Source organism: Netta rufina (genome assembly GCF_964035555.1).
Source record: "Netta rufina genome assembly, chromosome: 15".
Taxonomy (NCBI): domain Eukaryota; kingdom Metazoa; phylum Chordata; class Aves; order Anseriformes; family Anatidae; genus Netta; species Netta rufina.
The window spans coordinates 7505008-7530264 of NC_140138.1; the positions used below are offsets into that span (position 1 = coordinate 7505008).

The 25257-nt window shown below is 37.3% G+C and overlaps 1 protein-coding gene across 2 annotated transcripts in view; it reads right to left on the minus strand.

Moving 5' to 3' along the window:
- GTF3C1 (general transcription factor IIIC subunit 1) overlaps positions 1–25257 on the minus strand; it is a 42602-nt gene that overhangs the window by 16573 nt on the left and 772 nt on the right. Inside the window, exons 3-23 of one of the 2 annotated variants that reach the window (XM_084296212.1) lie at positions 25061–25237; positions 23895–24038; positions 23256–23352; positions 22465–22588; positions 18983–19141; positions 17402–17517; positions 15539–15863; positions 14299–14510; positions 13545–13681; positions 11711–11864; positions 10635–10738; positions 9199–9383; positions 8552–8827; positions 7419–7564; positions 6900–6997; positions 5622–5718; positions 4725–4902; positions 3820–3955; positions 2395–2530; positions 2097–2178; positions 703–888 (exon numbers count right to left, since the gene is read on the minus strand). In XM_084296212.1, coding sequence (XP_084152338.1) covers positions 703–888; positions 2097–2178; positions 2395–2530; positions 3820–3955; positions 4725–4902; positions 5622–5718; positions 6900–6997; positions 7419–7564; positions 8552–8827; positions 9199–9383; positions 10635–10738; positions 11711–11864; positions 13545–13681; positions 14299–14510; positions 15539–15863; positions 17402–17517; positions 18983–19141; positions 22465–22588; positions 23256–23352; positions 23895–24038; positions 25061–25237 — 3269 coding nt within the window. Of the gene's footprint in view, positions 1–702; positions 889–2096; positions 2179–2394; positions 2531–3819; positions 3956–4724; positions 4903–5621; positions 5719–6899; positions 6998–7418; positions 7565–8551; positions 8828–9198; positions 9384–10634; positions 10739–11710; positions 11865–13544; positions 13685–14298; positions 14511–15538; positions 15864–17401; positions 17518–18982; positions 19142–22464; positions 22589–23255; positions 23353–23894; positions 24039–25060; positions 25238–25257 lie in introns of both variants that reach the window. The other variant, XM_084296211.1, reaches the window with a different exon arrangement.

Below are 25257 nucleotides of genomic sequence, written 5' to 3' on the forward strand. Positions count from 1 at the left end.
TTTGTTTCTTTTCTTTTGTGCTGCTTTGTCAGCTCTGTTTCTGTCATTCAAAAGCAGAAGACTGACTGTATCAGGGGAACTTCTTGTTACATACTACCACAGACACAAAAAGCAGCAGTCTAGATATGCACAGACATGCAGTGGATTACAGAAAGTTTATCTGTCTGGACGTGAATCCCTCAGGGGATGAGGAGGATTATGGAGCCAGGAACAACTTCCAAAGCCGAGTTTGTAAGAATGAAAGCACAAAAACAGCGAAGGAGCCAGGTGACAGCAGTTGAGGAAGTAAAATGCATTAATACCTTGCTCAGGAATGAGCAAACAAGCACTTTAGATAGAAAACTGACTACCTACAGATTCTTCATGGTCTGATGCTCTAAGCCTGCTATCAAAAAGGTAAATGGTGAATTGCAATGAGTTGATCTGGCCCAGGCACAATTTGAATTTCTTTCGTTTATACAGTAGTACAACCATGATCAACACACAGGTAACAGCTGCAGCATGCTCCTGTTTTCCACCAGAGCTACAATACAGTCCCAGAACATCCGAACCTTTTCACCAAAAGAGACAACCCAACAAGATGACTAGTAACATTCCATTTCCCACACTGTGTCAGTCACATCAGCTTCTCTAAAGGAAGCTACAGTAGGTAGATGCATTAAAAAGAATGCTTCTTTTTCCTGATGTGTGCTAGTTACTTACCTTTCTTTTTCTTCTTTATTGCCTTCCCAGTATCCTTCTTAAGCCTCTTCCTCTTTTGGCTTTTTCCACCTCTCACTCGTTTGTTTCGATCCTGGGTTGCTTCTTTACTTATTTCAATACATTCCTCCTTCTGGACAAGAGACTTAGATCCTGCCTTTGCTTCTCCCAAAATATTAATTTTGTTACCTAAGATGACATATATTTACAGAAGTGGATCTTTATAGCAATTTCATTCTACAATAATAAGATATAAAAAGCAAGTGCCAGTTTCAGTGTATTAAGAGAGAAGGTCTCTCCAACTCGCCTTTTGTTAGTCAGTGTGGCATTTCATGCCACTTCTCAGTAGCTAACACAGAATAAAATCCTACCTAAATTTGGAATTATCAAGTAATTATTATTATTAAGTCTAGAATACAGTGCAAAAACACAAGGAAACTGAACTGAGGTTTTATATTCAACATGAAGTACTTCCTCTGCCTTAACTTAGATGCTAGGCTATGCAATTTTAGCAGCGCCTTAATGAAGGTTCATTACAGTGAGCTTTTTGTAACTTAGGAATTTAAATCAAGCTAGACTTGGCAAAAATGGTTCAACAGTTTCAGTATTACAAGTGTTTAATGTCGCACATTCTTCTCAATTTAATAGTTATGTAAAAGGGAAGCTCCTTTTAATATATCAAATTGAGCTTATAGAGATGTTGAATGAATTATTTGTAACAAGGACTTTAACCTTAAAGTCATCTAGATGCTACAAAACAGGCTAGGGATGAAGAAAACCAGATGTCTGAAGGTGCAATAAGACCGTTTGCAAACAGACACCTTTATGTAGCTGTATCTACATATAAAGTATACAGAACAACTTGACTGCAGAGCAACTACAGCCTAACATACAGTTAAAGTACAAGAGTATGAACACCCTTAACAACAACAACAAAAAAATCGAAGCAGCAAGAAGTTTCCCACTTTTAGGAAAGATCAAAAGGCAAAAAGTTTGGATCCAATTAAACCAGTGGCAAATCACTGAAAGACGGAAAAAACATCACTCACAAATTGCTTTAGAAAATAAGGTTAGTATTCTATACTACATCGGTATAAACCAGACCTCTGATACTACTACAGCCTTATTAGAAAGATTCAGGACCTAACATCCTAGTCATAAGAGACACTGGGTCCTTCTGGACTTTTTGCAAACTGCACATCAGAAATTAAAAAGGATAAAAAAATAATGTTCCAGATATCCAACAAATAGGAAAGGAAATTATTTACTTTTCAATTACAATGCCTCAGAAGCATTCTAGGTCAGGTACAGAATAACCCACGTAATCAATATGGGATTTAACAAAGACATTATCAGTCATAAAACAGTCACAGCCCCCACCAGCACCAGCACCTTACCTCCAGTACTAAGTGGAAGAGGGTGTTTTGTTAAGAAGGTTTGGAGCCTCATTGTCAGTCCGTTTTCAGAAGCTGTATTTTCCTAAAAGAACAGCATTTTCAAACAAGTGATATGCAAAAGGAGTCCATCAGTTTTAACATTACAATAATGATATCCTTTGAGTAGTGTCTGAAATAAGCTTTCAGTATGAACAACAGAAAGATCCCTAGCTACAATGAAGAATTCATTTCTCCCGTTTCTACTACGTATTTGAATGGCTGTAGAGCTTTTCTTAAATTATACTGTCAAGATACTCACCTTGCTAGTCTTATTGATGATGTAGCTTGTCCAGATCCAATTGCGTTTTAAATGGCCATAAAAGCTGGAATCCAGACCTGCAGCACCTAACCCATCCCCAGGGATTGTTCCATTGTCAACCACTTCTCGGCTGCCTCTAAGAGAAAGAGTAAAAAAATGTACATTTATTATTTTATAAAAGTATCTGAGAAAGCAATTCCTAAGTTACATGTGTGCAACATGCAGAACTCTCCCCTTACTCTGCAGATGCAGAGGCTCTTCCATTAAGTTGTAGTGCCAGATATTTAATGACCAAGCTTTCAGTTTTAAGATTATACCCAAAGCAACTTCATTATTGTTAATTAAGTTCCAGTGGTCATGTTAAACACTGGTCTCATTATTATTCCTACAACAGAACTAGAGAAAACACTTGCTTAGATGAGAAACTTTCTCATGGCAACTGTGGGGAAAGTTTTCCTTGGGAACTAAAGGCCACCATAAACCTGACATTTTTCACACTGTCAAGCACTGATCTCTCCAACTAACAAAACACATTAAAACCTTGTTTAAATACACATACAAACAGGAAAATGAATAAATAAATTAAAAACAAACAAACAAACAAACAAACAAACAAAACTGCAATGCATGTGAAATTCTCTGCCTGGAAGGAAAAACAAAACCAGAAATTGGAATTTGGTTTCCTCAGATATATACTCCATTATTTGTTTATTTTTAGATAACTTCATGTATCTATCAGTAATACTGAAAATACCTTTAAACACTGTTTAATAAAACAGAATAGAGTATTGACAACAAAACTAAACCATAGTGCACAACAGTATTAAAAGTATAACTGCTATTCTGCAAGGCTGTCACAGTATCCTGGCAGTGATGTATCCTGGCAGAAGATGTATTTCAGGCTTCTGTATTTCACCAGTGTACATATACCATACTGGGAATAGATCTGCAAGCAATATGTAAGAAATTGCAACACAGAAAGGACAGAATTCAGAATGTGATACTTGAGAGCTTCTGAAGCTCTGTGGTACTTGAGGTGCCATGCTATAAAGCACAGGAGAGTCCTTAATTTTTTCTCTTGCATTAACTGTACTTATGAAGCATTCCTTCCTTCCCAGTTTCACTTTCCCCAAGACTCTTTCACCACACATCTGTACTACTTTGGAAGGAAATCTGAACCTGTTTTTCCCATTCTGCTAGAATAAATACCCACTTGATAGGCACGGTGCTTGTAGAATTGATACATAACTGTGCTTCTTCTTAATCAGAAAAGTTCTGAATTAAAAACAAAATCAAACCAAAACAAAAACCAACCATGAAATGCTCATCTTCACTGCATTTGCTGTTGAGTGACATTCTCAAAACCAGAACAGTTCTTTTTACCCACTCAATTCATTCCACAAAACAAGCAAGAAGCAGACATACGTGGTATATTCCAACATTGCACACTTCCGTTCCAGATTGTGTTTATCCACTGCTGATTCTTGTTCCATTTCTACATCTAGTGCAGTCTCCTCCCCTTGAAGATTACTTCTCTTTGAACGAGGATAGCGGACAACTCCTAGACATAAAAATGATTTTGACCATCATGTTGAGAAGTTAGACTTCAACCCATTTCAATCTACCCTGCTATGGGAAACTACTGCTCTCACTGACTTACCAAACAGTACTAAATAGATTCTTTCACCTGACTAATTACAGAAATACAGAATAGTTTTGTCTGGCCTTTCAGTAGCAAACTTTTTTATCTTTTTTTTTTTTTTTTCCTTAAATGTATACTTGTTGCAGCTGTATATCATATTTAAAAATTCAAAAGGACAAAACAAAAAAATAAACTCAAAAAAATTGGGTGCAAAAATCCTTTAAATTCCACTTCTCAGCTAACGGGGGCTATCTGCTGGAAAGTTTAGCAACATGTTTTTAAGGAAGAGAGAGATCTGCTTGAATTGATAGAGGACTATGACAAAAATATACTACTAACTATTCTCAAAGTATTCTCAAAGAAGCTTTTTTCATAGCTGAATTGAAATCTACCAGGGCTATTACACATATCGATACTTCTAATGGGACAGAAAGGATTTTCCCTTTAATACAGTTCTGAAAATGTCAAATACATAGTTCTGTTTCTTAGATCTCAACTTCACAGAATTACAAGGACAAAACTCCAAGTCCTAGGTTTTTTTTTTTCGTGCATAAGGAGATCAGCCAACATAACTAAAGGCAAGCAATTACATACACAGAGCCTGCCTCAAGTTTTAGGAAAGAGGGAGGAATTATGGCTTTAACAGAATGAACATTAAAGGCAATAAGAACGTACAATTATACCATACCCAATGGTGTATTAAGGCAGACACACTGCAAGTCAAACCAGAAGTTTTCCACATCCTGCATGGTATTCAGAACATATAAGCGCCTCTCAAATGGGCGGCTACTTTGTGCCAAGTTATAGTGGGGGTCACAGATAGTGGTATCTACAATCACAGCATTTCTCTTCATATACACAAACACCTGTCAAATACAGTATGTTTCAAGGCTGGTAGAAAGAAAGCATTGAAATCGCATAATTTACAAGACACAAAATCTAATCTGATTAGCAATGATTAGCATTTTCTCTGTCTTTGATGTTTTGAGCCAGTATATAAGCCAAATATTGCTCAGAGATGCCAACATCCACCATATTGCATTGTATTCCCAAACTTCCTTTGCCAGTGAAGCAAAAACTTAATTTTTAGGTTTAGAACAGTTTCTTTCCCCAGCTTGTGCACAGGACTATTCCAAGTTTCCACAGAGTGCCTACTTCCTACAAACTCTCATTCAAGATTAGGCTCCTCTTTAGGGGCCTAATTATCTATCTTGTAAAGTATATGTGCTCCTTTGCATGTGCTCTCAATTTACAAAAAGTTGTGTAAGAATGTCTCTATTTTATTATGATTAGTGACTTAATTCTGTCTGTTAGACATCCAAGGCCTAACACCTTAATAAATGAGTATATGGCATACCAATTTTTCACAAAGTCTGCAAACTCATAGGTCATTATTTGTGCAACTTCCAGCATTATACACTTGAGTACTCTCTTTCCAGAGAAAAATAACTTACAATATGACAGCTGGAACTGGAGGTTTGCATATGTCTGCAACATCAGTATTTAATTAAACTGCTTAAGGCAATTACAACCCCCCAAATAACAAATAACACGAAGGAAAATGGTTAAGTTTTCAAAGAATTACCTGGTCTTTGTCTTGAAATTTCTCTGTTGGACCAAATTGTATCAATCCCATATAACACAATCTTTGAAGGTTTTCTACGACTGAAAAGATGTACCTCCTGCAGTAATGTTAGAAACAATAAAATTAGCATTCACGAAAGCACTAACAATGATACCAGAAAACATGCCATTTTCATACAGCAACCTGAAGTTTCAGAAAACCAGCTGCTTTTTTGAAATACTGGGTTTTAGAATTTCTCAAGTGTCTGACTTGTTAGTCCACAGAAAATAAGTAAAATCGCAAAGCTGCAAGTTTTCTTTCCTCAAACAAAAAACATAGTATTTTAGCTAATTATTAACAAAATTTTGCTAGCAAAGAACATAATTAGCTAAAAATACTTTATGTACAAAAGAGTTGAACAAGGTTAGAACACCAGCAGATCTGCAGACAATTTCTTATTATGAGAAGACACACATAACAAAACATGACTACTAAATATGGGCTGATAAACCTTCACGTGTCCATACAACTATAAGGATTCTTGTCCAGTTCTTTAAAGTTGTAAGGTTCAGAACTACCTGCTCCAAGAAACTGCTTTCAGAGCTTGGCATAGCAAAAAGTGCATAATTTCCCATGATATTTATCCACTTCAGTGGCAAAACTCTGGAAGTTTCAGGAAGCTTTTGAGATCACACTTCTGAGACAGAGAGAGAGTTTGTGAAAAATTCAGCTTTGCTCACATTTAACTTCATTAAGATCTAAGTTTTTCTGTGCAATTACATGGGAATTTATACCACTTTTTTTTTTTCACTTTATACCTTCAGTCCAATCTCGATTTCTAAACCTTATAGATGAGGAATGGCAAACAATGGCAGACATGCCTGCGTGAGCACATACACAGAAACTGAACGTTATGTATGAGAGGCATGAGTTAGGTAATGTGTCACCTCCTGAAAGATTTATGAAGGACAGCATCATTTAGACTCTATTAAATTTTGAATTTAGCAGCAGTTGGGAGTGTGTTTTGAACAGAAGTAACATCCTGCTGATGAGTTATGAAGGACAGAGCCTCCCAGTTCTCAAACACTGCCCGACAGCATGCATGAATATCATTTATTAGTTTCTTATTACCTTCTATTTGGGAGAGAAAAATACAGTTTGGCACACTATCCTTACAAGATTGATGATCCTTGTCTTCAGTAACAAAGTTCTCTTCGACATAAACAGAAAATAACTGAGAAAACAGTCAGCCACTGTTGTTTCCTCCCTAGAGCCATTTACTTTGACTCATCTACTTACCTTTTGTAGAGAAGCTGCTGTCGCACTGACCTTGGAAGAAATCTGATCAGTGTGTGCCTTTGTAGTGGATCATTTAAAAATTCTTCCAGACCATCCACCTAGAATTATTTATAAGTTAATCAAAACGTGAAATATAACTATCCTTTAAAGTACCGAGCTTTGGTATTATTACTGTCTACTGAAATATTTTTAAGCAAAAGTTACTGCTTTTGTAAAATGGTTAAACATTAATCGTGTTAATCAGGCAGGAGATTCACTGAGATTATAAAAAGCTCTTTGCAAAATATAAGCTTTAGAATTTTCAGTATTATAGGGCTATACATTTTTCTCAGTGTGGCTGTACATGCAACTAGCATTTCTGTACAAGAAACCACGATGAAATGAAGTTTCTACTCTCTAATGGCTAGTTTCATTAAAAAGACTAAGGTGGTATTTGTTACTGCTTATAAATCCAGTTGAATTATCAGACTTTAAATTAAACCAAATATGAGGTAATAATAATAAAAAAAAGCACTATACCTTGTAGCTCACTTGTACTATTTGAACAAAGAGTGAGAGAGGCAAACAGAGAAGAATGTCACTAACAAGAGCCCATCCAAATCCAAACTCTCTGTGAACTGGCAGAGGAGGGACATAGCGCATCCACGACATATCATCCACATACACTAGGAACAAAATAACTGGCTTAGGTTCAGATTAAGACAGGACAAACTCAATACTTACACTAGTCATTTTACTGTGAGTGTTCAAGCCGAACATATCTGGCAGTTCATTGTTTGGATGCCTGAAAATCTAACATGACCTAAAAATTACTTATCTCGCTGACTTTCAGTCTTTTTTGAAGTGGATTTTTCAATGTTGGTGAGGACTCTTGAAAAGCCTGTAACAGTAAGTTTGTTCTTCTTTCTTTGCTTACACAGACATTTTAGAGGATGTCTGAAAACTACAAATATAACAAATTCCCATATTCTGAAGTGTGAAAACGGTACTTAGACTACCCCCATAAGATCTTTATTTTTTTAACCAAGATAATCTGCTCAAAGACTTAACTATCCTTAAACTATATTTAAAAAATAAATAAATATGGATATCCAATCCATTTCTTTTTCTACATCCAGTAGCATGGAGAACAGTTGATCAATTAACTAGAACATTGTCTTCACTTTGGAAGATATGCATTCTGTCCCCCTCACTACAACTTTTTTATATAAAAAATAGAAGGTGGCAACATTACATAATTTAGTTTAAGCACTAGTTATGCAACTGTGGATTTGGTTCAAACCTATCCCTAATAAGAATAAATCTAAACCATTTCTTCCAATTTACTCAATACAATTTGGAATTCAAATCCTGCCCTCCAAATTACTAGCAAACCTTCCACTTAACATCATCCCCAGTTTGAGCATATTTTGGTTAATTATCTAAATCATTAAGAAAAAGTATTAATTATGATTGGCCCCAGAATAGAGGTCCTATATGATATCCTTTTCAATTTGAGAACAAGACATTAATAATCTATCAGTACTTTTTGCAAGCATTTGTGTTCCTACCTTTGTGTGTTTTCATTGAAATCATATTATCAAACAGCTATGGAAATATTACACTGAAGCACAGCAAAGCCTCTAGTAAAGCCAGGATGTGTCAATTCTTACCTGTTTGATTAGACAACTCCACTTCAGTGTCACGTGCAGAGATTTCAGGATTTGTTTCAGCTTCAATAATGTGCACGCTCCCATCTGTCTGGGCCTCGAAGATAGCAGCGTTCACATTTGGCCCTTGCTTGCTGCCTTTTTTCTCACCATCACTACCTCCTTTTCGGTCTGCTCCATTTAAAGGGTGCCCATAAATTAAATACCAAAGGAACATATGGACCATTCTTAAACGGGGCATTTTGGGAAGAAAGCCAAGAGAACGCCCAAGTCCTGGAACTGGGAGGAAAGATAAAGTATCAAACAGAAATAAAAAGTGGTTTAAAACAGGAAAAAAAGAAAAAAAAAGCTACCTCTGCAAAGCTGATGTGAAAAAAAATGGAAGAAAAGGTGGGCCATTGAAAGTAAATATCAGTTACACATTTGTGAAGAAGTAGAGAATGGAAGTACCCCAGCTTGCAATTAAAAAAAAAAAAATCTAAGAAAACATTGGATAGTAGTCCCTAGCTGAGACTGCTTCTAATGTAAGGCATTTCTAGAAAATAAGAAAAAAACAACCACTTATATCTTACGAGAACCCAACATCTGAAAGTGATCATTAATAATAAATGGAAATGTGAAAGATGACAGAAAAAAAAAGTTGGATATACCTGTAACAGGGTGATAGTTTTTTAGCTCTGTTATGCCCATTTTTTCATCACTTTTTCCTGTTCGACTATTATTTTCAGCTTTACATGAACTTTCTTGTGTTTCTCCTGATTCAGGAACTGCATCTTGCCCCAGGTTTTCCTCTTCAGCATGGTCCTGCAATGTTGGTGTCTGCGGAATTTTAACCCTGTATTGAAACCATACAAGACTTCGGTAAAAACAGGTAAGGTTTTTTTTGCAATGCTTGCAAGTTGAACAGAGATGGCATCACTGGGGCTGGTAATTAAAAGAAACACAAGTCTCTTTGCAAAAGAAGGATGGCCTTGAACACTTGTTCCCATGAAATGATACTGAATATTTTGATGGAAAAAGGTACTTTTATGAGCTTTTTTTGAAAAGATAAGCTGGGTATTGAAATTTAATATGCACAACCCTATTCTCTCTTGGTATAGGATTTCTTTCTTACATTAATCTTTTCAGACACAAGGTGCAGGTGGAAGCTTGTGCTTTGCATTTGAGAATGTATGCACGGTTCCTAAAGAAGGGAACAGAACCCCATCTCTGGGAATTGATCTCATTATGAGGCTACATGATCATGTTTTTTTTTCTGCTTCACCTCCAAAGTCCTGAATCCTATGCTCTCTGTTGCCCAGTGGTCTTGCACGTAGGTGACCATCACAGACTACATTTACAGTTTAAAAAAAAACTTCCTTTGCAGAAGTTTTTAAGGTAAAGGGTGAACCAGTCTTCTATAAAAGCTATATAAGGCTTGTAAGTGTTCCAAAAGTTGAACTTCAAATCTTTAGCAAATTAAGAAGTTAATGCCAACAGTCTAAAGTCCCACTATGATGATTTGTTTATCTGCCCACACCTCACAGGCAGTAAAATGCTTAAATCCCGAAAGAAACAGTTGGAATTTCTTCCTCATTCATCTCAACAATTCCTGTATTTCTCTGTCTGCAGCTAAAGAGAACCCTACGTTTTCTCTACATATTGCTCCAAGATTACAGGGTTAACTTGGCCTCGAATCCACTACTAACCAAAAAACAGAAAATTAAGAAGCTTAGTGCTGCCATTCTCATTCATTTGCCATTCGCATTCTCTATGAATTGGCAAAGCTCTTTAATCACTGCTGTTCTAAACTAGCTGGGTGTGATACCATGTGAAGACAGTGACTGAAATGCAAAACAAAGTGAGCATGGAGAAGTCAAGACCTTGAAGCTAATGCTTAAAGTTCAAGGGATCAGAGTTCAATTCCTCTTCTTTCTTGTCTTTGGCAGATATTAAGCACCTCACTTCATCTTTGAACTTTGATCTCTCTTGTTAGAGAGGAGGCTAATTTTTCTTTTGCTTAATTTGCATTTATTTCCTCTGCATACTTTTGCAGGTACTACATGTAATAAGCCAGATTCCCCACGAGATCATCATTGTAACTTGCCTGCTTGCTGTGCTTGAATTGGAGATTCGGAAACGCACCTGCTCGATGGCACTTTTTACAAGTGGATCATTAGGACTCACGGAAGGATGAACAACAAACTCTACCTGTTAAAAGCAGAAGAAAATGAACAAGAGGTATTTATGGAGATATCAACTCTTAATCAGCCGCATAAATTATCAGAGATTTAGTTAGTAGCCACAATGGATGAACACTATAAAGTTTTATTAATTCACAGAATATTAACACCTTTGGACTGAAAGACCAATTAGCTCATACTAAGCAAGACACCAGGCTGTTTGGTCTCTATACCAATAAAAACTCAGTGTCATTTGCACAAACCTCTTTTTTTTAAAAAAAAAAAAATCTGAAATATTTGGAGAATACAAACTTGCAAATACTAAGCTGAAAGGGATAAATGAAAAGCAGTACCTCATAAAGCCAAACTAATAGATATTATTGCTAAAAGTACACACACAATTCAGATTAGCATGATTTCATGTGTAATCTACAGTAATTGTGCAGAAAGTGATTTTCAATGAACTGTTTCTCTCCCTGCTTCTGATATTTCACGCTCGTTACAATGACAAGTGTGAGCTTTACAACTACAGACTACAAACATTTAAACTACAGACATTTTACTTTCATAAAACTCAGTAACACTGCATTTTTGTTAAAAATACAAGGTAGATCCCATTCTATAAGTCTCAATTCAGAAGCTAACTTATCATTTCTCATACACTCTCTGCTTTCAAAATGAGATTGAATAGAATTGTGCCGTAGCCTGACAGTGCAAGGAGAGACAAACAACAAAACCTCTCGGACAGGATATTCAGAGACTGACCTAGGGACTATTCCTTGGTTTCATGATTATCTGCAGTACAATAATTGAAAGTAACCAGAAACCTGGTTTTCACAGTAGCTCAGTTTGGGATGTGTAACTTACAGGCAGCTCGACTGAGGGTTCTGCTACAAAAAGTAACGTCCTCCCTATATTTCAGTACAAAGGCCCAAAATACTTTGAGAAACCAGAAGGCTGTGAGAAAAGCCGTTTCTGTTGCCAGGGTTTGAGCACGCACCTTTTTACTAATGCCATCTTGGATGACCGTAGTACGATAGAGTCTGAGGAGTCCTTCTCGTGAAAGCTTCTGGACCAGTCGGATGATAGACTTTTTGCAACATTTAGTGGAGACACCTTCTTGCTTCTCTTGATCCATGACCATTTTCTGAAGCCTACAAGATGAAAAAAACCCCTGCATTTTAGCCCAGAAATGCTCCAAACTGCCTAAGCAGTTTGCTTGAGTTTGCTTCAATGAGGCAAATGGATTTTTCCCTACTTCCAGCAATTGCTGCTCATTTTTCCCTTTTGCTGTAGATAACTAGGAACTTAGCCTTAAATTTCAGCTGTATTTTCTCTGTTATTAAATGTACCATTTTCAGGTGAACACCACTGCTCTTATGTCAGCTTCTCTAAGGTGAAGAAAACCTACAGCTTTTCATGACGGATGCAGTTTGTATTTCCATTTGTGAGTTCAATTAAGATTGAGGCAGAAAGAGGTTACTTTGCAGTGTTCAGAGCTCAGAAACTACACATGCACTCACAATACAAATACACATATCCTGTTACTTGAAGCAAGCTCATTTCTTCTCTTGTACTAGTCTGCAGGAGCATGTTCACACCCTACTCTCTTTATGCCCATTTTCATACACTTCTTCACAAATGCTCCAGGCCCTATTTCTGGAGAGCGAATTTTGAAGAGAATAATGAAGGGTATTAAGGAAATGAGACAGTAAAGTGAATGTACACCTGGACTTCAACTTTCAAAAGAATACCACATAATGGCAACTAACAACTATAGTGACAACCATCAAATTTCCCTAGCAGACACCGGAGAGGGGCAGAACTTTCACTAGTAAGGGAGGAACCTATGAATAGCACTAAAGGGGACAGAGCATAGGGGATAGAAGTATCTTTTAAGTCTGCTCTTGGACAAGGCTAGATGAATCAGCAACGAGGCTGGTGCCACAAGATGAAGCTCTAGTTTCACAACACTCTGCAGTTGAACTAGGAGACAGAAAGTTTCAAAATTCTCAAACCAGAGGAGAATAAAGTCATTATTTCTTACTAAATTCTTAGAACATGCAGCCCGGTGTATTTTTACAAGCCAGGATGTTACGCGCTGACATAGAAGATGGATGGTGTGATCCAATCTGCCACAACAGAATCTTGCGAATTTGGAAGCTGGGACTCAAGGAGAATGCCAGAATTGCCATTTCTCTTTGAAAGTGGATCTTAGAAGTCTGAAAGATTGCTATATCATTCAGGGAAATATTTTTAGTCCCTACAGGAAAAATCATGAGAACACATAAAACCATTCCACATAAAACAGCTAAGAAAAGCAAACTTTCCAGATCCCACTAAAATCCTAGTGACAAATGATGGCTGAGTGACATGAAGAGTCTCTACAATCAATGACAGAATAACACAAGAACAATTTTTGAAAACAAGTAGATACAAAACTTAGGCAGATGAAAGAATCCTCAAGCAGGGAAGTGCTGTACCTTACTATGTGGCTCCGGGCACTGGCATACTGAGAGGAGAAAATAGGTAGATCTCTTAGAGTTGATCTCTGGTCAGCTCTGATCAATACTAATAGAGATCTCTGAATATACTGTTTAAAATTCCACTTGTTTAATTATCTGAGAAGAGCTATAATTGCTTCTAAACACCTGACTAAGTTTTAAGATTCAGTGTAACTTTAATCCCTCCCCCTTCCTTGCTGCATTCTCTCCATCATTACAGCACTACTATTAGGGATACAAAAAGCCAACAGCACACAGGGTTCCTGAAGCAGGGCCTGTGCTACCACAGCGCATCGGGCGCCCATAACACTGTTTTTCAGACAGACTCACGTGAACAAGCTTTCAATTAGCCGGAGGTTTCGGACAGCTTCCACGATGAGATTTCGGCGCTTTAGCAGTCTGTAAGTTTCATGAGATCGCTCCACTGCTGTAGCTTTGGAACGCTTTTCCTTCTTTTGGTCACATATCTTCTAGTGCAAAACATAGACAAAAAGATATTTAATATGAACTATTCAGGGTCATCAGCCTAACAGTTGTTTTTCACACAGTTGCACTCTGCCCATTCCATGTTCTGACCCTGGCTGACTTGAGAGTTTTGGCCTAGACAGCTGGTAGTGGCATTACCATAGTGCTGAGTCCAAGCCAACATGTTCTGTCCCTCAGAAACACTTCATCTCACACTTGTTCTTGCAACAGTGAAGCTACACAATTTTCATGTCAAAGCCCATGAATTCTTCTGGTTTAGGGCAGACAAACCAGATAATACACACCACTTGTATGCACAGATGGACATTAGGTGATGACACATATTAAGTAAATATGGGGAAATTGTAAAACACTAGAGAACCAACCCAGAATGATGTAGTGGGTGTCTACTTTCCTATCTGCTGGAATAATTTTCACTTGCCTACAACGTTGACAGAATATGAATGTGTCTTGAAATAAAATTAAGTTAAAAAAACAAACAAAAAAAAACAATCCCATAAACAAATACAAAAGCTATAGTTGGAATCTTGTTGCAAATATACACAACTTAGCTCAGATAGCCATACCCAAAAGAAAATACTAAGACCCATGGTCTTACCTTAGGGTCTTCAAGTCTGACCTCCTCAACCACAGCCACATCTCCATCTTCATCAATGGAATGAGCACAGGTAGAAAAACTGGACTCCTGCTTTAGAGTTTCCAAAGTAGAATTCTCCCCCAAAGAGGTGTCTGCTTGTTCATCAGATTCTTCAACAATTTGAGGGGAAGGCAGCTTCTTCCCCACAGACTTCACAGCCGTTGGCTTTAAGCCTGGTTTAAGAACAAAGGGCCTTGTAATTGTTCTGCTCTCAGTTTCTGCAAATGTACAGCTCTCTATAAAAGGCCTTCCCCCACTCTCACAGGTAACTGTATACTTTATAGCATTTTCACATATTCTTCTACCATGCTGGAAGCAGCGGTTTGATTGTGAGTGACTGAATTGTCAAAAAGTAAAGCTTTTAGAAAAGCTAACTCTGGAAATGTGGTTTTCAAAAATGTGCTCTCTGCATGCAGAAGCCTCTTCAGAGGCAGACTTACATTACCAAGAGGGGACAGATTAGCTTATTCAGAAACTGCTGTCTGAAGAAAGAAGGGTTTCTGTCAAAAAGACTTTCAAATTATGCCAGAAACCTGAGGGGAACTCTTCTGGCTCAGAGCAGAACTGAGAACTGATATAATATTACTCCCAAGACAATATACTTAAGGTATGGAGATTTGTTCTCTCTTCCCCTGGAGTGCACCAAAGAAGTGGTAGGAACATGCAAATAGCTAAACTAAACCATGATATCCTCCTTGAAATACGTTCCCAAAAGGCTGTCAGCTTTTACATTGTGACATTCCAAATAACTCAAGAGAGAGATGAAGCAATTAGCTTCAGGAGACAAGACATTTTTGTTACAATATGCTTAGGTGAGTAAGGTTGTAGATCAAGTCATCCCAAGGCTACTGCTGCTTCAAAAGTAGTTAGTTACCATCTTAGCTAATATCAGACAAGAAGTCAGTATGAATTCATGTATAGTCATCTCACTTGAAGGTTTGTATCAAATACATTTGTCCATGTACTGATGCAAACTACAGAGCTATACATATCCAACTGAAAAAACTATAACTCAAACTATACATATCCAACTGAAAAAATAAAAAAAAAAAACAAAAAACAAAAAAACACACTACTAAATGAGGAAGATTTTTTATATTTGAATAAAAAATGTTAGTTTGCTTGTCTGTCAGCTCCCATCCTATTTCCTGCACGAAAGATGACAGTTACATTCTCTCCAAACCTTAAAATCATGATCTACCTTTAACTGGTGTTGACTGTTGGGTACCATCTTGGAGATTTGATTTCATCAGAGAACCTGAAGTGGCCTTCTGACCTTTTCCTCTCTTCTTGCCATATTTCACTTCTTCTTCATTGTCAGAGTCTGAAACCAAAGTGTCATCTTCTCCAGGAAATGCATCTTCTACAGGGGTAGAATCTTCTGGCACTAGAGACAAAGTAACTGTAGCTAACTGCTCACTTCTAGCCTTCTCTCTCTCAAACTGACGATTTAAATCACTCTCATCTGCAAAACTATATGAAACATACTTTGTTGTCCTTTGCCGTCCTTCATCCTCCATAAAACCCTAAGAAAAGAATTGGAACATTACTTTATTACCTTACTTTTCCATTCTTGCAGTCTGGTCTCCAGCATCAACAGTGAGAAAATTTTCTTACTGCTCTCTGCTCATATATAAAGACATTATTATCTTTTTTTTTCTAAATAACTAAATTGTTGGCTAACCTTAGCATACAGAAATCAAAATAAATACTCTGCATGAAAAATAAGTAAGTCTGTATTACCTGCATACTAGAATGAAATGCCTATAATATAGTGGATGTATAAAAGTCTAAGGAAGAATAAACTACATGCATTTAGCACTGAAATAAAATATTTCAGAACTTTTTTCTGTGGTGTAGAGATTACTAAAGTGAATTAGACTTAAGTAGAACTGCTTCTACACTGAATAGTATAAAACATCTAGAAACTTAAAGACTTAGCTATCAATGAGGGAAGACAACTTCTTTACAGTTTATTTAGATAAAATACGTTTAGACATTCCTGTGGCCTATATAGTTCATTTGTTTTTAATTCTACTGAACTTTTTACCAAACAAGATCTTAGTAAACAATTCTCTATTGAAGTAAGATGGCAATTATCCTGCCCTTGTGGAAAGGGGTGGGCAGGTGCATATGAAAGAAGACAGTTTAATTTGTTCATCTCTAAGTCATAAGCCTATTGAAAAAATACTGAAATATTTGGAAATAAAGATATTAACCACCATAACCTCTACAAAAGAATGTTTTGTTGTTGTTGTTGTTGTTTGTTTTGTTTTTTTTCAGCATGTAATGCTGCTTTCAAAATGCAAGTAGATTTGTTTTAAGTTACGGAACATCTCTGATACGATCATTCAGAAAAGGCTACAAGAGAAGACAATTTTGCAAAACATCCGTTGTCTTACAAAGATGAACTAAAAGGGCTATTTTGAGTTGAGAAACATTTATGTTCATCTCCATAAAATACCAGAACATGCAGATTCCCAAATGCCAGTAGGTCACCTGTGTTACCACCAATTACAGTGAGTGTGCTTTAGTGGTTGAGGTGTGTTTCTCTGCCTTGGCTTTTTTTGGAGCGTAGACCTGCTTCATACTGCTGGGAACAGTGTTGATCTGGAATGATCACCGGAATGTGCATTCAATACGGACAGCAAATCTGGGGCAAGGTGCATTTTTTCCCCAGTCTTGATTACATCCAGTCACAAACCAGCATACAATACTTGTACATCTGGGTCAGCAAACTATTAAGTGTTAGGGCAGCTAACCAGAAAGCAATAAAGAAAAGATTCTAGAAGAGCAGTTATGATACATTCTAACAACTAGGCCTAGATATAAGACTATAGTAGGTTAAAATTTTAACTGAACACTTTTTGAACACTTCTCTTATATATCTTTTCCTCAGCTGAAGTCAATTTTTTCAACTTTATCATAATTCTTTCACTGTCAACTCTCAAACCCCTACAGTTTCTATTGTTTGAGGTTAACAATATTATAACATATTACCACAGTAACCAGAATCGCATTTTCAGTTTCAGTAAGTATCAGTATTATTTTATTTTAACCTTACCTTGACAACTTTGTACCTTTCCAGGAGACGACAGAGCATCCTTGCTTCTAGCTTCCCCACATTCATAGCCATCCGAATTTCGGCCTGAGAAATACCTTTTGTTCCTCTACTTTCAACTGTTTCAGAAAGAAAAATCAAAAAATATCTCAGGAAAACAATCTGAATGAATTGTATGCACATATATCTGTATATATATGCTCGTATTTGTTCTAAATAACTGTTACAAAGTCAAACTTGTCTCAAAAGCTATGTGATTTTGAACCATATGCCAGAACATAAACCTTAATATTCACCACTGACAATTAAATAAATTTTCAAAGACATACATAAGATAGCCAAATGCTGTCATAAAACAGGATTTGATGGAAAGCAGCAGCCCAGTAGAATTAGGTTTAAAACTTATAGTTTTATATTAAAATGAAGTGAATCCTGCACCTGATGGCTTTCTACAGTCAGATATTCATTCTCCATTATGAAAGGCAAAGGAGTAGGAGAAGGAGAAAGAACATTGTTTTCTTCATCACCTTTTCTTATCCCACAGCGTTTCCCATGGTGTTTTATTTTGGTGATACTGAATAGTTGATAAGCTTACAGGGATGGCAGCAATGGATATGAAGCCCAGTCAAAAGACAGCAATGACTGCTGTTACAAAGGAAGAAAAAAGGCCACTAGTCTTCCCTGAAACATGATTATGGAAAAATAGATTCTGTTGTTTAAATTATGAAAAAAGCCAAAATGAAAAGCACATCAGTTTAAATTTAAAAACAACAATAAAAACAACAACAAAAACACATGAACTGCATTTAACTCTCCTTAAAGGCAAAATGGCTTGTAAAGTATTTAAAACGTATTGGCTCCTTCCAGCACATATATAAGCAAGACAAGAAAAGATGAACTAGTAGGGAAAACACATTAAGCTATAAGTTTTTAACATGTTCATTTTTTCTTAATTTTAATAACTAACTGACATTTTGAATCAAGGGAATCTTGTTAAGTATTCAGCACTATGTTCTTGTCAGAGATGAAGCCTGACATGCAAGACTCAAGAGTTGTTTTGCACAAGACAGTCTCAAGCCAAAACAGTGACAAGGAAGTCCCAGCTCTGATCAACCCCAGCGTGCTTTACCTCAAAGACTCTTGACTGTCCAAATGGTTGACACAACAGGTAAGAGAACAGTATTTTCTTATCCATAGAAAACTGAGATAAAGAGATTAAATGACTGCCCAGCCACCTACAGGAAGCTTACAGCTCTAGTCTAATCTGAACAAGAAGCCCATCTTTTCCCGGAAAATTAACACTTGGATACATAGAATGCAATCAGAACTTAGAAAAAATAATAAAAAAATACCACAATACCTCTCTCTCATACATATAAAGAGTAAGAGGGCAATCTGAAAAATCTTTAGCATATTATATTCATGATACTTTAATACCCTTCACACATAGCACTGTAACTTAGCTTACTATGAAGTTAAGAATCCTTATGCACTCCAGAATTAAGCAAGTCAAAGAAACATTTTGTTAATCGTTGTAACAGATAAGCCATCCCCCACACACAAATCTCTCAATACATCACCTACTTATCTCATAAGCCTGGGTGAGCATATCCCTTTCACAAACAATATCCACAGGCTGGACAACTTTTGTGATCATCTCTTCTTCATCATCATCATGATAATCTTCCATTTTCTTCCGAAATTCTTTTAGTAATTTAAGGCAACGGACCATGACATCAGTACCTGTGAACATGAATGTTGTAACAACTCTAAACAAAATGCAAGTTGCATGTGTGGATAGTCAGCTGAATATGAGCCAGCAGTGTGCTCAGGTGGCCAAGAAGGCCAACGGCATCCTGGCTTGTATCAGGAACAGCGTGACCAGCAGGGCTAGGGAGGTGATCGTCCCCCTGTACTCAGCTCTGGTGAGGCCGCACCTCGAGTACTGTGTTCAGTTTTGGGCCCCTCGCTACAAGAAGGACATCGAGGTGCTTGAGCGGGTGCAGAGAAGGGCGACGAAGCTGGTGAGGGGCCTGGAGAACAAGTCCTACGAGGAGCGGCTGAGGGAGCTGGGCTTGTTCAGCCTGGAGAAGAGGAGGCTCAGGGGTGACCTTATCGCTCTCTATAGGTACCTCAAGGGAGGCTGTAGCGAGGTGGGGGTTGGCCTGTTCTCCCACGTGCCTGGTGACAGGACGAGGGGGAATGGGCTTAAGTTGAGCCAGGGGAGTTTTAGGTTAGATGTTAGGAAGAATTTCTTCACTGAAAGGGTTGTTAGACATTGGAACAGGCTGCCCAGGGAAGTGGTGGAGTCACCATCCCTGGAAGTCTTCAAAAGACGTTTAGATGTAGAGCTTAGGGATATGGTTTAGTGGAGGGCTGTTAGCGTTAGGTTGGAGGTTGGACTCGATGACCTTGAGGTCTCTTCCAACCTAGAAATTCTGTGTGTCTGTGTCTGTGTGTGTGTGTGTGTGTGTACAGGTTTAAACTATGTTGTTTCCCCAGGAAGCATGGTAAAAGTAGTACAATGGGGAAGAAAAGACTTAAGACAATTGCTTATTTCTAGGAAAGGTTTTCAATAGCTCTTCCCTATATATATATATACAGGGATCTGTCAAAATAATGACTAGCAGAATTTTTGAGATGTTCCAAACATTCATGTCTATGTCAACATTAGGTCTGCTCAATGCAGTGACTTAAGAATGGAATGGAAAACACTGCAATAATAGTAAAAATTCCAATAGTACAAATAAATCTGTGAAATGTGTTTCCTGATATGCTGATCCACAGAATTACAACTTCAGAAGACAAATCTGACTGTGAGATCGCTCACTGGGTATAAGAAATCTCCTTACTTTTCCGTCCCTACAGACTCAGAACTTTTTTTTTTTTTTTTACTTTCTACAAATGCAAATTACATGATTAACATTCATGTATACAAATACAGAAGGAAGCATACACCAACTACCTAGCATCCTAGAAAATGATCACACAGAACAGTCCTACCCCACCCAGTAGTCTCTTAGAGCCTAACTAAAACGTACAGTTACTTTCTACAGTTCCATTATGACTGAGAAGAACGGATTCTTCTCCATCCATGTCTGCAGATCTTATAGATGATGTCAGTCACATTAAGGAAGCTCTACGTGCAACTATTTGTGAGAAACTAAGCTTGTAGATTTCTTGTCCGAAGACATCTTCTAACCTACTCTGCTCCTAGGGAATGGGTAAGTTTGTGAACACACATGGTGTATTATAACGATATGCAATGAAAATCGAGACACAAAATCTAAGGTTGTTGTATATGAGGACAGAACACACTGCTATCCAGAAGACACTTGGCATACAATTCAGTCCCACATCTTAACATGTTACTGTGTACTAGCTGTGCTGTAGTAACCCTCTACCTGCTTTAGCCTTCTGGGATTTCATAGAAGAGTGGGGACAAATGACTTCAGGACAGTTTTAACAGCTCTGCTCTTTGATATAATGATGATCCACTATTACCAAAGCCATTCAGCTACTGCTGAACCATTTAAGAGACCAATGTTTAAGATAAACTAGAAATAGATTACTGTACAACACCAGCTTATCAAGTGCAGCAATTCAGTAGCTACTGCACAAGTAGCCAATTAACCCTGCAGCAGTGAGTGGGAACATCTACAGCCATCACTACTCCTCTTGCAGAGCCCTGCTGTCATAAATGCCAGGTGAAAGCTTTAGCTGAAATCATTAAGGTTTCAGTTAATGAATTTTATCTTATGTTTATATATGATGACTTACTGAAGCCTAGCTGACTTGAAGTTAATCCACTGTAGCTTACTCATGTGACTGAGCTCCAGGCCAGATGATCCCATATTTCCTCATCTGAATTCTTTCCCTGTCAGATTCTGCTTTGGATAAAGTTCTGACATTCTGGTAGGGCTGTATGCACTGTTATCACAACCTCTGTGTTTTTACAGCCCATCAATTTTCACTTGAAGCCATATTTGAAAACAAACAAAATCAAAATCTTTTTTACTTTAGCTCTTGCTGCCCAGTAATGTGCTTCCCATAGCAGATGCTGTGGCTTTGTCCTGAACATGTCCTGCATATTTCTATCTGCTTTCCTTTGTAACTCTGGAGATTAAAGTATCTTGAACTCTTATGAAAATCAGCTATTATTAAATCATCCTAGTTTAATACCTAGTGTCTTTAATGCATTTTTGTGGATAAAAGCATTTAGCTTTTATGCCGATAACTTGAATGATAATTTCATCTTAAAGATTCACCAGGTGGCATTTTTCATAGCAAAACATTAAATAGTAAATGCAGCTGCTGCTGTCTCAATTTGTGACAACAGATAAATCACCTACTGCCTTGTGTGCTGCCACCACATTTATAGATATGAACTCTCTTTTCTTCTAAGCAAATACTTTGGAAGTTAGATATTTTATTACCAATAACAAACTCTATTGTCCAATACTATTTAGTCTCTCCACTCTTGTTTGCAAATATCTTGAGCTTACTAGAACATCTCTGACACAATTCATTATGAGAAAAGCACAACAAACAAACAAACATGGTGCAATACTGCCCAAAAAAAATACTGCTACAGGATGACAATATGACACCTTCCAGAGAAACTTTGCATTCTGATGACTTCCAGCAAAAATCATAACTTCCAGCAGAAGTCATAACTAAAACGGCCCGTTTCTGTAGCATGATAGTTAATCGTGGCGTCATTTGCTTTATATATTTAACTGCCAATCTGAAAAGGCAGCAGACTGCTCATCATCCCTATACTCTGTATTGACTTCAACAGTCTGAACAGGAGTCATGATTCACTTGAACTGCTTATATTGAACCTGCCTTCACCCAAGATGTGTACAGTACCTATTTCTTACAAAGCTGGAACAAATGATTAACTCAAACATCTGCAGTGTTCTAACTCTATTAACACACTTCTCTGAAAATATGTCTTTGTAATTATGTACTTAAGCAACTTTTAATTTAAGATTTGAATCTTATAAAAAGATTGGCATCAGTGTAATTACACAGAAAGAAAGCAAAAATATTGTTCTATTTACCTTTCTTTGTCTTGTAGGGCCCTCCATTGGGGTGTATCTCTTGTAACGGGATGGATATTACCTTGGCTAGGCCAGCATTCATCATATATTGGTAAAGACGTTTGAAAGTTCTCTCACAAAGACCCTAACACAAAGAGAAACGGTAAAAGGAATTGTGAGCCAAAACTCTGCCTTTCAGGAAGTCCACAGAACTACCTATTCATCTTCAAAAAGAAAAAACACAAACATCAATGGAAGACCAAGGAGTTCTCTAATTCAATGACCTTTGCTATCACTAGTCTCTATCCTCTAGGTGATTAGCAAAGACATTCATACTGCCTGTTTTTAAAACACAGTATTTTGGGGCAGGATATCAAGGAAGAATCTTAAAAGCCCATCAGTGAAGACACAGGCAGAGCTTCAGGGGCTTCTGCAGTATGTTCCATCCCTCCAGCTCTATCCTCCAAATAAGCAGCAGTAACCACCTACAAGTATTACACAACAGTATCTATTGACTGTATGTGGAAAAAAAGTCTGGCGCTGTGACAAAATTTTTCTAAAGCTGCGGGTGGAATAGAACTCCTTGATTAAAGCAAGCAATGACATTAACTTGATCTAGAGCAATATGACAATTATATTTTCTTCCCTTTTTCCTAATTCAATAAACTAGCAGGTTTTTAAGATCCTTCTTTTGATATCCTACCTCAAAATGTGGTAGCAACTTTAAAAATGGAAGTATGAAGAAGTGCCTTTGATACTTATCAATTATATTCTATGTAAGAAAGAATTTGAAAGAGAATAATAGATCTCACCAATTCTTCCCTCAAGTTTCCTAATGTTTCCATATGGTTTGAACGAGCACTTAGCATGCTTGAGAGCTTCTCCATCAGGATATCGTATTTACTCCTCCTAATCGAGAAAAGAGAATATTTGACATTTCAGCATGCATGTAACTTTGTAAGCACAAATTATACCTTTCTAAAATGTTAATTATTAGAGAAGGTACACTGAAGTGTTCTTAGATTGTTTTAGAACTTAGAGCTTTCTTTTCTTTTTGTGAATAGCAGGTGAGAGAATTTGTCACTAAGAGACCCCAAGTGAGGGAACATAAGTAAGTCCAAGCTGTTGCTTCATTGGAAATTCACAGGCATGAGTTCTGACTGTAAACAAAATGGGAAAACAAAAATGTATTAAAAGTATGTTTGAAGTGAGAACACTAAAAATTAACAGAATGATGTGAGCTACAATGAGAAGAGAGAGGCTCATAGCAGGCAGGTGATAGGCACTAGAACACCCTCTTGTTCGCACTTCCAAGAGCAGTCCAGCATCTGGAAGATGAGTTAATAAATAAATTGTGATTTTCTTTAAAGAGATCGAGACTACAAACTTCCAGCGTTGTAAAAGGCCACAGCCTACCCAGGAGATCTTTTGAACACTCCAGCGGCACATACCTATCAACATGAAAGCGAGTCAGAAGTAAAAGAATGGAGTGTTGCTGTGCTCCACTTGGTAGTCTTATCACATGAGACTGCATTGTTATGAGACCATTTCTGTCCAATACTCTTCGGTGATAATGAATTTTTCCAGCATCCACTCTGAAGAAAAGATAACAAGATATGTATAAGCATAGGAGCTTCTGCAAACAAATACTAAGTATCCAGTATTCAAACAGCCTTCACCTAAATTACCCACAGTCTTGGTCATACATTATGCTAATTTACAAAGTGACGATCTCAAAATTAAGAAGTACCAAAATTTAGATAGCCTGTGAAATTAATTGTACAAAGTATTTTATATCACTCTGAACAAGGCAAAAGCTTTACAGAGAATAAGAGAAAACTTATTTATATTCTCTTATTTCTCTGTTTACAGAGAAAACAAATGAGAGAAGCTATACAATATGAGACTGTTTGGGAGTTCAGTTTCAAGTGTTTCAGAACCCTGGAAGAGATGCAGCATTTTGCAAAATACCATAGAGATACATTTTTTATAACCTTCCTCTGAATTATGTGCTAAAAAACAAGCTTTAGGATTAAATGCATGAAAAATAATTTATTACTGGTATCACAACGAAGCATGGTAAGACTTGGCAGTGATGTGATCGTGCTTCTAGATACCTAATGCAAGCAGTGAATGTTCTCTCAATAATGATTTTCCTAGAATGTTAACTGTCCATTACTACAGAGAACTTACAGTATGGTCTAGGTATTCTATCACTTCTTCCTTGAAACAGAGCACTCTGGTCACTGACTGATCATTTTAGCATTTTTCCTTAATAATCTCTCTCAAACATCAAGCTCTAGCAAATGCTTAACCTTTCCAGTTCTCTACAGTGTATTCAGTCCTCTGAGAACTGAAATACTTTAAAGCCTGTGCACTGACCCAACAGACAATCTCTGGTTCCATGAGAAAATAGCAGGAAGTATAATGAGCTCTAGGAAGAGACCTGTACCTTCTGTAATACAGGCTCCATGAGACAAATGCTCTTGTTAGCAAGTATGAGACACTACCAATAAAGATATGAGTTTAATTGACACACAGGAATACAGAAACATGTAAGTAGTCAGTAGAAACTTACTCACTTCAATTTAATTGATATATCAAAATATAAACTTACTTAAAAGCTCCACTGTGCAGATCCCTCTGAAGCTCTCCTTGCCACCTAGCACGACCTAAACGCTCCAAAATGCAGTAGGAGAAGTCCGGGAGCTTTAGGTCAGGATCCCCCTCCCAGCCTATCAAAGCTCTGTAACGCTGGTCCTGGGAGGCAACGATGACCAGTTTCTCTCCCCATCTAACAGAAAGGAAAAGAGC